The sequence below is a fragment of the Astatotilapia calliptera genome, chromosome 2, assembly GCF_900246225.1.
Source record: "Astatotilapia calliptera chromosome 2, fAstCal1.2, whole genome shotgun sequence".
NCBI lineage: Eukaryota > Metazoa > Chordata > Actinopteri > Cichliformes > Cichlidae > Astatotilapia > Astatotilapia calliptera.
This window is the reverse complement of record NC_039303.1, coordinates 20,683,251-20,701,016: the sequence shown is the minus strand read 5'-3', so window position 1 is coordinate 20,701,016 and position 17,766 is coordinate 20,683,251. Positions and strand designations below refer to the sequence as shown.

The 17,766-nt window shown below is 41.1% G+C and overlaps 1 protein-coding gene across 2 annotated transcripts in view; it reads right to left on the bottom strand.

Annotated features, from left to right (window-relative positions):
• Window positions 1-17,766, bottom strand: part of gabra2b (gamma-aminobutyric acid type A receptor subunit alpha2b) — a 48,468-nt gene that overhangs the window by 10,285 nt on the left and 20,417 nt on the right. For both annotated transcript variants that reach the window (XM_026186887.1, XM_026186878.1), the window contains exons 6-7: window positions 16,348-16,430; window positions 15,453-15,596 (exon numbers count right to left, since the gene is read on the bottom strand). In XM_026186887.1, coding sequence (XP_026042672.1) covers window positions 15,453-15,596; window positions 16,348-16,430 — 227 coding nt within the window. The remainder of the gene's footprint in view (window positions 1-15,452; window positions 15,597-16,347; window positions 16,431-17,766) is intronic.

The window sequence follows — 17,766 nt, the reverse complement described above, 5'->3', positions numbered from 1 at the left end:
CTGTGCTGTGATGAGCTCTGAAACCTGACTGAAACTCTTCAAATAAGCCATCCCTCTGCAGATGATCTGTTAGCTGTTTGACAACTACTCTTTCAAGGATTTTTGATATGAAAGGAAGGTTGGAGATTGGCCTATAATTAGCTAAGACTGCTGGGTCTAGAGCTGGCTTTTTGAGTAAAGGTTTAACTACAGCCACCTTGAAGGCCTGTGGTACATAGCCGATTATTAGAGATAGGTTGATCATATTTAAGATTAAAGAATTAATTAATGGCAGGACTTCTTTGAGCAGTTTTGTAGGAATGGGGTCTAAAAGACACGTTGATGGTTTGGAGGAATTAATTATTGAAGTTAACTCAGAAAGATCAATTGGAGAAAAAGAGTCTAACTTAACATCAATGGTACTAAGAGTAGCTGTAGATAATATTACATCTGTGGGAGGATTATTGGTAATTTTTTCTCTAATGATAAAAATTTTATTTGTGAAGAAGTTCATGAAGTCATTACTAGTTAACGTTAAAGGGATTGTTGGCTCAAAAGAGCTCTGACTTTTTGTCAGCCTGGCTACAGAGCTGAAGAGAAACCTGGGGTTGTTCTTATTTTCTTCAATCAGTGACGAATAGTAAGATGTTCTGGCTTTACGGAGGGCTTTCTCATAAGGCAGCAAACTATTTCTCCATGGCTAAATGATGATCATCTAAATATGTGACACGCCATTTCCTCTCCAGCTTACGAGTTTTCTGCTTTAGGGTACATGTTTGAGAATTATACCACGGAGTCAGGTACTTCTGATTAGAGACCTTAGTTTTCACAGGAAAATTATTAACAAGATAATCGACCTCTGTTGGGGTAGCGTTCAGATAGCTGCTCCCTTCTATGTTGGTACAGGGCATTGAAGATGATAACAGTGGGTGGATTATATTCTTAAACTTAGTTACAGCGCTTTCAGAAAGACATCTACTGTAATAAAGTCTACTCTCCACTGCTGTGTAATCAATTATTGTAAATGTAAATGTTATCAGGAAATGATCAGACAGCTTAGGGTTTTCAGGAAACACTGTGAAATGTTCAGTTTCTACGCCATATGTTAAAACAAGATCTAGAGTGTGATTAAAGTGGTGGGTGGGTTCTTTTACATTTTGAGAGAAGTCAATTGAGTCTAATAACAGATTAAATGCCATGTTGAGGCTGTCATTTTTAGCATCTACATGAATGTTAAAATCATCCACAATAATTATTTTATCTGAGCTGAGCACTAAATCAGATAAAAACTGAGAAATCAGACAGAAACTCTGTGTAAGGCCAGGTAGACGATAGATGATAACAAGCAAGACTGGTTTCTGAGTTTTACAGCTGGGTTGGACAAGGCTAAGCATCAGGCTTTCAAATGAATTAAAAGTCTGTCTTGGTCTTCGTTAATTAATAGACTGGTGTGAAAAATTGCTGCCACACCGCCACCTCGGCCTGTGCTTCGAGGTTTCTGGTAGTTAGAATGACTCGGGGGTGTTGATTCATTTAAACTAACATACTCATCCTGCTGCAACCAGGTTTCTGTACGGCAGAGTAAATCGATTTGTTGATCAATTATTAAGTCATGTACTAACAGAGACTTGGAGGAGAGAGACCTAATATTTAATAATCCACATTTCACTGTTTTACTCTTTGGTTCAGATGTGGATACTGTATTGTTCTTTCTTTGTAATTTTTTATGTTTAAGTTGTTTATTGCTGGTTTTTAGTTTGTTTTTTGTCTTTTTGGGAGCTGACACGGTCTCAAGGGAGGTGGGTTTTTGGGGGGGTAGCAGACGTGAATTATGATCTTACTGTATTTACGTTTACCCTTAGCCAGCAGTTTTAAATTTCCTTCAATGTCGCCTGCTCTGGCCCCTGGAAGACAATTGATTATGGTTGCCGGTGTCTCTAGCTTCACATGTCTGAGAACAGAATCACCAATTACCAGAGTTTGACCCCCGGCGGGTGTGTCGCCGAGTGGGGAAAAACGGTTAGACACATGAACAGGTTGGTGGTGTACCTGGGGCTTCTGTTTAAGACTATGCTTCCTCCTCACCGTCACCCAGCCGCCCTCTTTCCCCAGCTGCTTGGGGTCTGCCGGGGAACAGCTAGCGGGGCCTACGCTATCTTCGCCTGCACCAGCTGCAGGGGCCTGGCTAGCTACGGGTGAATGAAGGGTGCGAAGCCGAGTCTCCAATTCAGTAATCCTGGCCTCCAGAGCTACAAATATGCTACATTTGTTACAGATATCATTACTGCTAAAGGAGGCCGAGGAGTAACTAAACATCTGACACAATGAGCAGGAAAGTGCAGGAGGGACAGGTGAAGTAGCCATGGTGCTAACGAGTCGGCTATGAGCTAAGCTAAGCTAGCAAAACAGTACAGAGACAGTGAGTGAATACTTTGGCTATAAATTAGGTAGTGAGTACACAGAAAGGGTGCTTCAGATGAAGCACATGAAGATTATACTATGAAAAGGAATGTATCAAAAGATTTTAATTAAATTGCTAAGCAGAAAAGCTACTCAGAAACACCACTGTGTTTGAGCAGGAACAGGAAGTGATACTCTACCACAAAGCGAGCGAACACCAAGTGACAGCGCCACTCTGGCGCTGTCACTGTTGCCCACTGAAGCACAAAACAAGTGTAGGAAACAATGTTCCCTTCTAAATGGATGAGAACACCTCAGTCTCTGGGAACGTGCTATACAAAGGAAACTGAAGGGATATGTGTTATTTGGAAATGCTATAGAAATACTATTCGAACAACTGATGCTATACATTCATCATGTTGGTCAGACTGAATGGTTTTCCAGGCAAGGATAACATTTTGATAACATTTTATAATTTGGCCCACGACTAAGGCTGTAATTCCCCTGTAACTGAATGGAATTTCAGTATTTTTTTTATTACAATATGCAATTATAGTTATCTATAATTAGATAAGTACATTAGAATAAAGGGACAGCAAATGATGTTATTACAGGAAATAAAGAAATAATTAAACTGTAGGTGCAGCGTAAATAAAAAAAAATTCAGTGTAAGAAATGAGTAATGGGAAATATTGTTTGTTTTTCTGCAAAATTACCATGAAATGACACAATGGACAGAAACCGTACATTATTGGCCAAATACTTCTGACTTGTAAGAAACTCCATTCCGGGTTTCTCTGAGGCGTGGGCTTTCATCATCAGAGTTCATCCTTTAACCTATAACAATTAAAATATTCTCAAGTATGATCAACGGTTGATTACGGCACCGGCCGGGGTACCGGGAGCAGTTTGGAAGAACAAAAAGACGCGGAGACTGTTCTAAATTGTCATCCCAAACTAACTCAAAGTTTATTCTTTGTGCAGCAGATTTTATAGGCAGACAACAAGTTTCAGTTCAGACCCTGCCCACTGGGTGGGGTGGTGTCCTTCGACAGTTGGAATCCTTTGTTCAGCAAGGGCAATAAAGATGCACTCACAAGGCCTATAAATCTTATACAGAAGTCTCCTACATCCGTGAGTTCTGACACAACCCAGAAACATCTTCTGCAAGGGAGTGATAAGTAAAAGAGTGATTTGTTGGTGTTTTCCCTCCAACCGTAGTATCTACTTTCACACCATAAAATCTTCAGTTGACACAGCAAGAGGAGATGAGGTTCAAACAAAGGGCATTGCAGAAACAGGGTCCTTTGTATAATATCATCAAAAACAATACTCAGCAAATGCTACCATGGTATCAAAATATCACAACACGACTGACATACTTTTACCCAGTGAGCGTATCCTGGATATTCTCCCTTTTTTGACTCTAATAATAACCTTAAAATTAGCCTACTGTATTTGTTGGACCATAAGGCGCATTAAGCGAAACAACTTTACTCAACTCATTCTTCTTGCTTCCTCCACTTCTGTAACATTGATTCATTAATGTTGAATTCTCTGGCAGCTGCTCTATTCCCATGTAGTTGCAGTACATTAACGACTAACCTCGTATTGTGGCTGGATTATCTCAGCTGTTTTCCTGACTGAAGTTTGGTCCGTTTACAACATCCTGCCATGTGATTGCATTTGTCCCTAACCATCATGAACCCTCACATTAACTTTTATCGAGTGGAAAAAAGTTAGCGTTCATCCTCCAGCTTCACTGTGTTTATGTTATGCTAACATAGCTGTGACGCTAGCGATCACGTAGCACATCCAGTGTTTTTACCGAGTTTTCAGACCCCCTTAGCGACTTTGTTTTTCTAAAAAGCGACTAGCGACAAATCTGGCAACTTTTTCTGGTGTTATTGGAGACTTATATATGACGACTTTTTGACGTGAACGCAAGTATCACTCCTACTGTCAACAAGCAGCGGTTGCTGCCGTGGGCACCTCGAGTGCCAAAGTGCTCACAGGCGGAGGATAGTCCTCCCCACGCTGCTATCACTGCAGAAGATGTTCACACCTGTGCGTCCAAACTGCAAATGAATCGCACATGAGCAAAGCCACTGCTCCCGCACTGACTGTAACGCAGTCAGTTCTTCTTTTACTCTTATGCTGTTTTGTGGATCACAAGGTTTAAAACTACTTAAAAACACACACACACAAAAAGTAACTCCACCAGAGTGCCTATTTCGTCCAAGCCCGGATAAAGGAGCAGGGTTGGAATTGTGACATTAAAAAAAACCAATAACTGCTAAAAGAAATTTAATTTGTAGTTCTAAATAAACTCTAAATGCATTTAGGACTCACTTCATCTCTCTTCCACGACGTTATTTCTCTCTCCAACAACGTAGGTTGCAATTACATTAGCATGACCAATTATGCAAATTAGGCGATGACATCATTTAGCGACTTCTAGCGACTTTTAGGACAGCCAATAGCGATTTTCCTTACTGAGGAGTTGGCAACACTGAGCACATCATTATATACCAGCTAGCCCAACTTCAGCAACGCTACAAACGTCACTGCTGTTTAGTTTTCTGTCTTTATTTATGTCGGAAGTGATAGCAGAGCTGTACATTTTAATTTGTTTCAGAAATCTCTCAGTCAGAATATGCTATATCATGTTTAACTCCGTTAAATTTAATAAATTCTGTTTTCACAGATACCTGGATGTTAAACTTAATTGTTACACCTGATAAAGCAGCAGTTTTTACCTCTCAGTGATGTCGCAGTGTTCGTTTGACTTTGGGACCTGACCTGAAGATGACGGAGTTTTGGACCCAGATTACTCAGCGAGGCTCCTGACTAGGTAATATTTCCAACAATCCATCAAGCAGTGCGGCTTCGTAGCTTACCAAAGTCGTACTAAAGCATTTTTTGACAGATTTTTGAGCACCGTGTATCACATAAAATCAGTTCGAGGTCAGTGAGCACAACTAGAATTCATACATAAAGCGCACTGGATTATAAGGCACGTTGATGATTTTTGAGAAAATTAAAGGATTTTAAGTGTGCCTTATATTACAAAAAATTCCTATCAGTATGACCTGAATACAGAGACTGAACTCATGAAGTCAACGGAAAATTGATTAAAGGGGTCACCAACAAGGCCATACACTTTCATACAACTTGGAAGCTTTTTACAACAAGAGGCCTTCAGGAGGATCCCTAGCATTATTAGTGTCCCTTTGACTACCTAGCTAAGCTAGATAGCCAGCATTAGCTACTAATATGTCTGCTCTATTTTGTTCTCCAAATATGGTCACTTGCCAAAATAAAATATGCTGAGCCTCAAAACTAACACTTTTTAAAAGCCACAATTTTACTCTTATTTTTTCTTTATTCGACAGCAGCAGTTACAGATAACACAGGAGGCGTGATGAGGGAGTGGGGTAGTACAGTAAATCAAAACCCAAGCATGCCACATTAAGGTATGAGCTCCTGTACGTGGGATGCATGCTCTAACTAGTGAGTTACAAAGCGTCTCACAATGCTACTGATTTAGTAGTGTTTTTGACAGCTGTATGCCTGCAGCTGGTATCAGCAGAGAAGCCACCATAAACTACAAGTTGCCCAGCAACAAACCAACAAAATGATGAAGTTAGCAGCTTGCTAATGAATATGGTGGAGTATTTAGCAGCTAAAGAGCCAGAAGTACCCCCCAGGAGTCCCTTAAGAGCTAAGAGTATGTGATTTGCTAAATGTACAGAAACAACTCTAAATGAATGCTATTTTTAATCAGTACTGGCTGGATGTGTGGGGGAAGGGGAAAGCATTTTAGGCATTTTAACAAACAAGAAAAAACACTTTAGTTAAGCTGTCCTTTAGTAGTACAATACTTTCCACACTGTGTGTGAAGTAAAGCATCACTACATTCAGCTCTGCTCAGGCTTGGATTTTTATGAATAATGCATTCAACAAAAAGATGTTCTTGAGACAACAAACATATATTTTGAATTGTGAGATTCTTGTAACAGTGTCTTGGTATATTCTCAGGCTAATGCAAGATGTCCGTCTCTGTAAAGCCAGAGAGTGCATTAGTTCGTGCCAAATGACCTAGTTTGCAAGTACGCTACACCACACACTGACACACTAGTAATGAATGATTAATTTAAAGTCAGCCAATCAGATAATGTGGAGTGACTAGCTAAACAAGAGAAACAGCCACTGGCAGGCATTCTGCCTTCCACCAAGGCATCAAACACCATTTAACCTATATAGGAAAATTTAGTCCATGTAAGGGTATTCTTACATAATAAAACTGCAGAAGGGATTCCCTTGATGGGGGATTTCAGTCACTGGGGAAATACTGTGTACTGGTAATTGATACCTAAAGGGAACATTGGTGGAACACTCAGGGATGCAGTAGCATGCACATATTCATTCTCCGGTGTAACTTCAAACTAAAACCCAACATTGCAGCTATAATTTCAGCCTGTATTTAAATTCACTGCTGACTAATTAAAAAAAGAAAGAAAGAAAGGAAAACCTAGTCCTTTTTTATTTCTATTAAAAGCAGAACGATCACACATATTTCAGTAAATATGGTCTTAGACTTTGATACAAGAACACAGGTTTAGATCTTGTGTTTTTCCTTCAATACTTTCACCTACTCTATCCTGAAATACATCGAAGCTCCAGCATGAAAAAGTTCCAGAAATGAAAAAAGTAGAACATCTTGTGAGAAAAGGGGGACTCACTCTCCACGCTCAGGCTCATACAAAAGACATCCAACTCCACAGCAAAGCTTTGTAAACCACCCACTCTTTCCTTAAGTGTACCTTTAAAGTCTGCAGGTGATAACCCTCAGGTCAGTATCCTCCACAGGAGCAAATTTCTCAAACTCTTGCATGATCATCAAATGTAACTCATTCTTTACATTTGTGATAATCCATCCCAGGCATTATTCACATTTCCACTCTGATCTCACCTTCTTCCCTGAGAAGTTCAAAACAGTGCTTTTCCCCCTTTTTAGCTAATTTAGCCCCTGCTAGGGCTGATAAATTTTCAAAGGAAGTTTCAGCGTTCTTTAAGCTGATTAATCCAAACTGACAATACTTTATCTTTAAATAGCCAGAATCAATCAGTCCATGTACAAACAATACAGAATTAAAAGGTGGTGGTGGTGGGACGATGTCAGCCTTCCAGCAATTACAGCCTACTTTCCCATTCTCAGCACTATAATCACCGTGACTTCTATCATCATCTTGCAAAAGCTGCAAATCCAAAAAGGTTTCTTCTGTCAGGTTTTCCTCAGAAGTAGTATTACTAAAATTAGATCAGTGCTGTCACTCAGCGACAGTGAGTATATTGGATGCTTTCAGATCTCTTATCCTCTGCAATTTACTTGACCTACACCACAGATGCTGCTCTGCTAAATGCTGTAGAAAGTACATTCAGTAATTCTAATTGGTTGGGTAAACTTATTATTTTAAAGTAGCTTTTAAGGCTAATCAATACTTTTCTATCATGCCAGTGCCATAAAGGACATGCCTCTGTAACTATGAGACATTAAATTTGACGGCAAACTTGTGGTTCCCAATGTTTCTTATAATAACCCAGTATGTTATTTCACTTCTTACATTTATGCCACTATTTTTTTTTTTGTGGGGGGGGGGGGGGGGGGGCAGCAACGCTGCACTTGTATTTCACTAGATTTATTATAAAGGACTACTTAATAATTATTTTGTAAATTTACATAATTCTATTAAAAATTGTAGCCACCATTATATAAATAAAATTATTACCAGATAGGACTAACTTTAAAAGTAAAATTATGTATGATTTATAAAACAGTGAAAAGAAATCGGTCAGTAAGACGAGAAGTTGCTATGATAAAGCCAGTCCATCACTTCTTAAACATCTATTTTTTTTACTTTTATTATACTTTTCTCACTTTTCTTTAAACGTTGCTTGTTAAGCCCTTTGTGACTTGTGTTTGGAATAGTGCTATATAGGTACTTTTTGATAAGTTTATGCTTATGTGACCATGGCAACACCCATTGTCACCATGACAACATGCACCATAATAAACTGTGCGTCCGCTGAAGTTGGTTCATCTGTCAGGTCTGTTTTGTCATCCTCCAGGCTCTGCTTCACTCATTCTTACCCCTGACATCGTCATTATTTTTTATCATTATTGTTGTTATTATTATTACATGACTGTTGCTGTTTATTCGGTGATAAACAGCACTGCATTAACTTCTCATACCACAGTGCTCCCACTCTGCTACAACAACTAACCAACCACATCCACCCCATCACATCTCACTGCACCGATCAGGCGGCCTATTTATGCTTGTCGATGTTACTCCTGCTCCACTCCACCCAGCCTCCACCTGCTTTGGTTCTGCTCTGTTTGTACGCACCCTGGGGGGTATTTATTTCTAAATTAATAACTCTTGGGGGATTACTTGCAATGGTTCCTGCATGTTATTTATCACTATGCTGTGAATTTCATTCTGCTACACGGTATTGCTACAGCAGGCAGCTTTACCAACAGGGGGCCATTTTCCCCAAATAATTCAGATTTCCACTTTTCATTATAGTTTATGACAGAATCAAATGTAATGTTAAAAAAATAATATAATAAGGATATAAAAAGAAATATAAGGTACATTTTTCTTGTCTTTATGTGAACACAATCCTCACAAAACCAAGACAAGAACATATCATTCGTCTCACTAACTTACAGTGCATTAAATACCCTTTATGGCTGATTTGCTTATCACCAATATCACATCATCTGCCATCGCAAAGTCAGATTTCTGTCGCTTCCAGCGTTTGAAGGAAAACAGCTGCCATCATCCTCTCATCCTTTTAGAAGAAGCCTGGTAGCCTCACACTGCCTCGGTATTTAAATTCAGACTTGCGGCATGTTTAGTTACCCCATCTTACAACCAGCTTTGTGTTTCCTACATCTTGGACAGTGATGGTGTCGCTTTCATCTTCACACACACACAAGTTCAATCTTGTTTCTTGGCATCTGTGTTGGCGTATGTAGAAGTGTATTGCTTCTATTTTTAATCCTCATTATCTCTTACTTTTTTTTGTATGGATTTGTTTTTTTTTTCCTGAACTTTGTCAACAATATGCTTGTTAGAACACTTTTTTGAAATAACTTAACTTGACAACCAATTACCTTGGATAGAGCATATTTCTATTTCTGTGTGTAGCCAGCAAAGCTTCAAGACAACATGTTCGTTGCTGCCATGTTTCCTTGTGCTTTAAAAACCCAGCTCAAACTTGAAGACCTGAATGAAAACATGTATTTACTCCTTGTATTCTACATATAATCAAAGAAAAATAGAGTGTAACAAGAGAACTGTTTTCAGAATTTACAAAAACACACTTCAAGCATGTTACGTGTGTGGATGATGCATAGTTGTGTGTCCGAAACAAGAAAAAATTGGCCAATATATCAGTTTTTTTAAATCACCAATATCAGTCTCAGTCGTGAAATTTGAATATAAGGGCTCTTTGCTCCATTTATGTTTTGATGAGCATTTTGGGGGGCAGTCAGTTGATTTGTACAGATGGGGAAGGTTTATTTCTGATTGGTCAGTGTCCACCCTAACTCACCTGAACACACACCTCTCAGACCAACTAAAAATTATTTTTTTTTACAACCTAAAACCATACAGAATGATGTAGTGTGAAATACTTCTTGTCCTTGGAAGTTTATATATAAATAGATGTTAAACAGAAGTTTACCATCTATTTAGTGATAAATGGGACCATAACCACAAAATCAGCAACATGCTTCTAAAAATAAGACCTGATATCAGCAAGTGAGTTTTTACAAGCACAGCTCTTACCCCTTTCTTGTTTTCGGAAAACTCCAGGCCTGTCTTTTAAATACAGTAGTAATGTTAAGCTAGTTAGCCGTATACCCTGTATAAATGATATAGTATGCAAGCATCATGGTAAAGCCAATAACATTAGAGCAGACAAGCATACATTAGTGAATGTATTTATAAAATAAGCAAGAACTTCATCCAGGTAGGTTCATAACTAAAACACAGAATTAGAATATATTTTATATTTTGCTTATTTTTAGTTTTAGTTTTCAAATTCAAATTCAAATTTTATTTGTCACGTACACAGTCATACACAGTACGATATGTAGTGAAATGCTTGGACAACTGCTCGTGACCTAAAGAAAACAAAAAAGGAAAAGGCTATGAATAAGATAGGAAATAAATATGAAAAATTAAAAAGGGTAAATTTAACTAGGAAGGAATAGAATATAAATTAAGGTTAAAAATGAAATAACTGTACAACACAAATTAGAATGAAGGGTAAATTTAACTGGGAAGAATAAGATAAAGATAAATATATAAATTAAAGTTGAAAATAAAATAACTGTACAACAAAATACACAATATAGAACTATATAAGAATGTATGAAGAAATATAAATAAATATATACACAATAACAGCAGCTGTACAAGTATTAACCAGAAATGAAGAATATAGTGACCAGTGTTGTGCAAAACCAAAGTCCAGAAAGTCCAGTGTGTGTGTAAGAACTGTATGTGTGGGTCAGGACTGTGTGGTGGTGTGATTGAGAGACTGTATCGCCTGCGGGAAGAAGCTCCTCCTCAGTCTCTCTGTGTTGGTCTTCAGGGAGCGGAATCGCTTTCCTGACCTCAACAGAGAGAACAGTCTGTTGTTGGGATGGCTGAGGTCCTTCACGATCTTCCTGGCCTTGGTCCAGCACCGCCTGCTGTAGATTGAGTGCAGGTCAGGGAGCTCGGAGCGGATGGTGCGCTCAGCTGACCGCACAACCCTCTGTAGAGCTCGTCTGTCCTGCATGGTGCTGTTCCCGAACCAGGTTAAGATGTTTCCCGCCAGGATGCTCTCTATGGTGCACGAGTAAAAGTTCCTGAGCACCTTGGAGGGCAGTTGGAAGTCTCTCAAGCGTCTGAGGTGGTAGAGACGCTGTCGGGCCTTTTTCACCACGGTGTTGATGTGACAGGACCATGACAGGTCCTGCGTGATGTGAACTCCGAGGTATTTGAAGCTGTCCACTCTCTCCACTGGGCACTCGTTGATGACGGGGGTCTGGTAGTTCCTCTCCTGCTTAGTGCTGAAGTCCACTATCAGCTCCTTTGTCTTACTGACGTTTAGAAGGAGGTTGTTCCTCTGGCACCAGTTCTCCAGATTCCTAATCTCCTTCAGGTAGGCCGTCTCGTTGTTATCAGAGATCAGGCCCACCACGACGGTGTCGTCAGCAAACTTGATGATGGTGGTGGAGCTGGTAGTGGCCACACAGTCATATGTGTACAAAGAGTACAGCAGGGGGCTCAGAACACACCCCTGGGGGGCTCCAGTGCTGAGAGTGGTGGAGGCTGAGACATGTCCGCCCATCCTTACTGCCTGTGGTCTGCCAGTTAGGAAGTTGGAGATCCACTGACACATAGATGAGCTGAGTCCCAGATGCTCCAGCTTGGTGGTGAGTGTGGAGGGAATTATGGTGTTAAATGCAGAGCTGTAGTCTATGAAGAGCATTTTAACATAATTTCCCCTTCTAGTGTCCAAGTGAGTGAGTGATGTGTGGAGGAGATGAGAGATGGCATCGTCTGTGGAACGATTTGGACGGTAAGCGAACTGTAGTGGGTCCAGTGTGTCTGGTAGTGAAGAAATGATGAAGTCTCTGACCAGGCGTTCAAAGCACTTCATCACTACTGAGGTGAGGGCTACAGGGCGATAGTCATTGAGAGAAGCAGGGTGGGGTTTCTTCGGGACAGGAACAATGATGGACTCTTTGAAGCATGTGGGGATCACCGACTGAGATAAAGAGATGTTGAATATCTCAGTGAACACAGGAGCTAGCTGGTATGCGCAGTCTCTTAGGATACGACCTGGGATGCCGTCTGGTCCTGCTGCTTTCCTGGTGTTCACTCTCTTGAAGGCTCTCCTTACTTCATGCTCGGAGATGACGAGCACGTTTCCGGTGCTGGCAGTATCTTCCTGTCTGCAGCCGTTAGCGCCGCTAACACTAGCATTGTTGGAGACCTTAGCTGCAGCCTCGAAGCGAGCATAGAAAGTGTTCAGCTCGTCTGCCAGAGTCACGGCCGCGTTCGTCATACTGGTTGTTGGTGCTTTATAGTCCGTTATTGTCCTTAGTCCCCGCCACAGGCTCCTAGAGTCACTCTGTTGGAGTTGTGACTCTAGTTTCCTCCCGTAGCGCTGCTTCGCCTCTTTCACCGCCCTCCGCACGTTATATGACGCGGCTTTGTACGGGTCCATGTCCCCCGTCATGAGTCCCGTGTTGTAGGCAGCGGTGCGGGATCTCAGAGCGTCGCGGATGGTTTTATCCACCCACGGCTTCTGGTTGGGAAACGTTGTGATAGTCTTTGTCTCCACGGTATCATCCGCTAGTTTCCCGATGAATCCCACAACCGCTTCCGTAAACACGTTGACGTCATCGTCGGAGCTGTTTCTGAACATGCCCCAGTCTGCGTCATCGAGTGCGTCCTGTAACGCGGCCACCGATTGATCCGTCCAGCGCGCGACCTTCCTCTGAACCGGAACTTCCTGTTTCAGCCTTTGTTTGTATTTTGGCATGAGGAAGATGGCGGCGTGATCAGATTTGCCAAACGGGGGGCGGGATTGTGCCTTGTAGCCGTCCTTGACCGTAGTGTAGCAGTGGCCCAGTGTCCTTTCACCCCTGGTGGGGCAGGTGATGTGTTGATAAAAGTTCGGCGCTGCGCGTTTGAGGTTGGCGCTATTAAAGTCCCCCGTCACAATAAGCGCAGCGTCCCGGTGTTGTGTCTGGTGCTGTGTGAGTGCCTCATGCAGCTCGCATAAGGCGGTGACCGTGTCCGCTTGTGGTGGAATATAAACGGCACTTACAATGACCGATGTAAATTCCCGAGGTAGATAAAAAGGACGACACATGATGGACAGTAGTTCCAGAGTGGTGTGCAGGAGCGTGTGAGAGGAACAACGTTCGCACTGTTGCACCAGTTGTTGTTCACCATTAAACACACGCCGCCTCCCCTTGACTTCCCCGAGTCCCGTGTCCTGTCCATGCGGTGAACCGAGAAGAACTCGGCCGGCTGGATGGCGTGGTCCGGCACCGCTGGGTTCAGCCATGTCTCGGTGAAGCAGAGGAGATTGCAGTCCCGAATGTCTCTCTGGAACTTTATCCTGGCCCTGAGGTCGTCAAGCTTGTTCTCCAGTGACTGGACGTTGGCGAGCAGGATGCTAGGCAGAGGTGTGCGGTGTGCACGAGCTCTCAGCCTGTTCCTGACGCCGGCTCGCTTCCCTCTAGGCCGCCGCCGCTTCCCTTTGTTCTCCCTCGAGATCTCACTCGGCCAGCTCGGATCCGGAGTTAAAAACTTCAAATTGTGAGTACATTGTATACCAATAGAAACAAGAGTGTCACTGTCATACCTAATGTACCCAATGGTGATGATTTTGCCGATTTAGAAACGCTGAAAACTAACTTAAAAAACAAAGACAAAGAAAAAGTGGTCGGAGCAGTCGTGACGGCAGCCGACCTCACCGGCGCCATCTTAGAATTCCTGTTGTGGACATAAGGGATGCAATCAAACCTAACAATGCAAGACATGAACTTTTATTTTAATGCAGGATCTAAATCCCCTTTTTAGAAAGAATCATTCAGTCAGGTGTGGCGACTTAAAAATTTCATCGGAAACCATCTCAAAGTACAACACAACTAAATAGATTAAAAATTAAATAGTCCACTACAGTCTACTTTGATGATGAAATTGAGCCTTCTTCTTCCATTTCCTGTGGAGGAGCCATATGTGGCGTATTCCATCTCTGCAAATCTTCAGATAGGAGATGGGAGGAAATATTGATGTTGATGAACAGCCATGTGTTTGCTACTCAGCGCTGATGTTTCAAGGATTTGTGCGAGGGATTTGTAAAATGTGACAATCTGTTGCTCTAGATCAGGGGTCCCCAATCCCAGTCCATGAGGGCCGGTGTCCCTGCAGGTTTTAGATGTGTCCTTGATCCATCACAGCTGATTTAAATGGATAAATTACTTTCTCAACATGTCTTGGAGTTCTCCAGAAGCCTGGTAATGAACTAATCATGTGATTCAGGTGTGTTGACATCTAAAACCTGCAAGGATGAGTCGTGATGAGTCAAAAGCCTCCTTATAAAACCTAGTAAGCAAGCTACTCATTTTAATGTAGATTATAGATTTTTTTTAGACTTTAATGCATCTCTCCACTCTAGTCAGACACTTCAGTTTCTGTGTGTTTTTATGCTAACATACCAAAGGACATCTGAAAGACATAAGTTGTTCTTCTCTCCAAGAGAATCTCTGTTATGTCTCTGACTGCTAAAGCAGATGCGTGTTAGTTGTTGCTTCTAGTAATGCATCAGCATGTGTTATTTTTTACTGGTAAATGCAAAAAATCCACCCAAATAAACGGCCAGTCTTTGTTCTCCAAACAAGTAAAAAGGCTCGTCACTGCAACAGCTCACCTGCCATGCAGCTTTTGGGTCTTCAAACCAGGATAAACACACAATAACAAAATATAGACCAGTGCAGTAGAAAATGCCAAACTCCCGTTTTGTCAAATGATTTCCATGCAAAAGCCAGAGCAAAGATGTCTCTGCATTTTCCAAGCCAAATAAAGTGAGTAATATAAAGACAAAACTTAGCAAAGCGTGTCACAGCGGGCTTACGGCTGCCTCCTGCAACATGTAGGAGGTGGACAATCTCAACATCCTCCCAAACAAGCACAAAATCACAGTTCAGTTTGATTTTCACACTAAAACGCACTGGAAGTGAGAAAGATATTCAGGTTGCTGACTCCACAAAGTGGATGCAGTGGAAGGCATACAACAGATTCTTACGGCTTCAGATTATTGCCATGTTTAGTCACCAAAGGGTGTAATAGAAATACTCACTGGAACCAATCTGGCAAATGTTCATTATTCTCTAGTATTTGAAAATGTCTGTGGATGAAGTCAGCGAGGAGAAGAAAAAAGGATCAAGAGGTGGATTTGATTCCCAACAGGCTTCGACAGACTCTTACCTGTACTTGATTTGATGGTTTCTTGTCCGACCGTTTGCCCAAGCAGGTCGTACTGGTTCAGCCGAGAGCTTTCCCCTTCCACTACAACAGACTCGGAAGCATTGCGAGTCCAAGCATAAGTCACCTCTGAGATTGTGTAGGCATCTAAAAAGAGGAAGAGGGTAGACTCATTGGAGGTAAACTGATACATTTTTCTAAAATCCAAATGAAAAGCCACCTTTTACAGTGTTTAAATGATACTGCTGAGAGAAACAAAGCCCCTCACTGCTTTATGATGTCACTTGTGAAACACCAACAAGATATCAATACATAGTGACATTTGCCCTTTTCAGTCAGCCACAGAATTTACTGAATATGGGATATGAGAGTGTGTCTGCTGACCTGAGAATGTCTAATGAAACGGGAACATTTTTACTTCAGTACATTCAGTAACTGAAATATTCTGTCAGTCATGCTGCACAGTAACGTGAAATGTGAAATACTGTAGATCACCACATAAAGAAGACAGGACATCAAGGCATTTCAGACATGACCCACTGAGTTAGGATAATTATTGCTTTTAAAGCAACATCTTGAAACAGCTTAAAGCAAAAAATTCCATCCAAATGTGAAGAAGCATTAGCAGAATTAAATACCCAACAAAAATATTTGGATGAGCTTAGCATTGGTTTCCCCATTTTTCCCAGGGACGTTTCCAATTAGTCCTCTATCCGTAGTGTTGTTTGTGCCACTGCCAAAAAACTGAGCCATGCATTCTAGCTTCACTTGTTCCTGAGGCTCCTCTCTCGCCAAAGGACCAGTGAGAAGAAGGAAGGAAAGAAAAAACAAAAAAAGAAACAAAGCAGCATTTTACTTTTGAGTTCCCTCAGGCACTATCATCATCAGAGTTACTCACAGCTGCCAAATTTTAGTGGACAGGAATGAGAGTCCATGGGGAAATCCTCCAGATGCATTGGGCACTCTGCATGCACAGTTAACCTGCATCCAATTCACAGAAAATGGAGGAGACTTTGCAAATGCATGAAAAGTATACAGCAGAGATAGAAAGAAAAATAAACTCACAAGCCTCATGCACTATTCAAGACACTTCCCATCTGTAATGCCTTGAAACAAAAATAATCATCTTAAATGTAATCAGCGGAGCAAAACAAACGAGGTGCTGCAGAGACCAGCAGAGATGGTGACACTGTAGGTTAGCTCTGTGCTAAGAAACCGCATACCTGTGTGCTGTTTAAGACAATATCCAACCACTGCAAAAATACTCAGTGCTTACAAATGTATCAGACCAGCAGCCAATGTAAGGTTCATGCCACAGCTGACGAAATTAACAATACTGGTAATTACAAAAAATCATTTTTTTAATGTATAACGGTTAATCCACCAGGACAGGCTGTTTAAACAAAATAATGTTTTCAGTGCTGAGCTGTAATTCTTATTGTTATCCATGAATCTTCAACTTGGCTATTTTTCAAAAAAGCAGAAAAAATAGTAAAGCACATTTTTAGTTTTTACTGAGAGGCCAAATTACACATGTTTGTGTTTCTAAATAGAAAAATTACTTTTACCGTTTGAATGTCACTCCTCAGAGTCCAGTGTGCCGGCACAAATTTAGGTATAAAAACATGAATCTCCTGCAATGAACTCAGTCATTTTTGTTTTTCTGACAAGTGGTCTGAATTTGTTAAGCAATTTATTATAATTAATATTATTACAAAAATGTATGTTTCCATTGACTTTTTTGAAATAGCATTCAAGCACAGCAATGAATGCGAGAAACAGGAGGCATAAAAAATACATTTGAACAAATGGGATTCTGTGTTGCTGCTGTATTCACGCTTGCTTTAGCAAGAAAAGCGTTCCATCCACGTCATTTCTCTTTTTCTTTCTCTCTATTTTAGGAACGTTTGTGGACTCTCATGTCTCTTAGGCAAATATGAAGCTGTATCCAGCAGCCTGGCTTTGAGAGTTCCTGGGTTCATGTCTCAAACATGTAGTTATCTGTGTTTTTGTGCGGGGAGAGGAGGCGCTAACATTACCTAACCATTTAACAATGGCTCAGTTGTTGTTAGTTTCACGGTGACTGGAGTCGAGTTTCTATGGCTATGGTGAAAAATATCAACAATCCACATCTAAGTCTATTTCCATCATCATTTTTTTTGACTTACTTTTCCAAATCCAACCTGAGCCAGTCTGAACTGACTCTGGAGAAGGATGGATCGACTGGAAGCAGCTCTGGCTGTTGAGCTTGTATGGCAGGGTTAAAGACGTGTATTTAAATGCAGTGCTGGGCAGCAGAGAAATGCCTCGTTTAGTC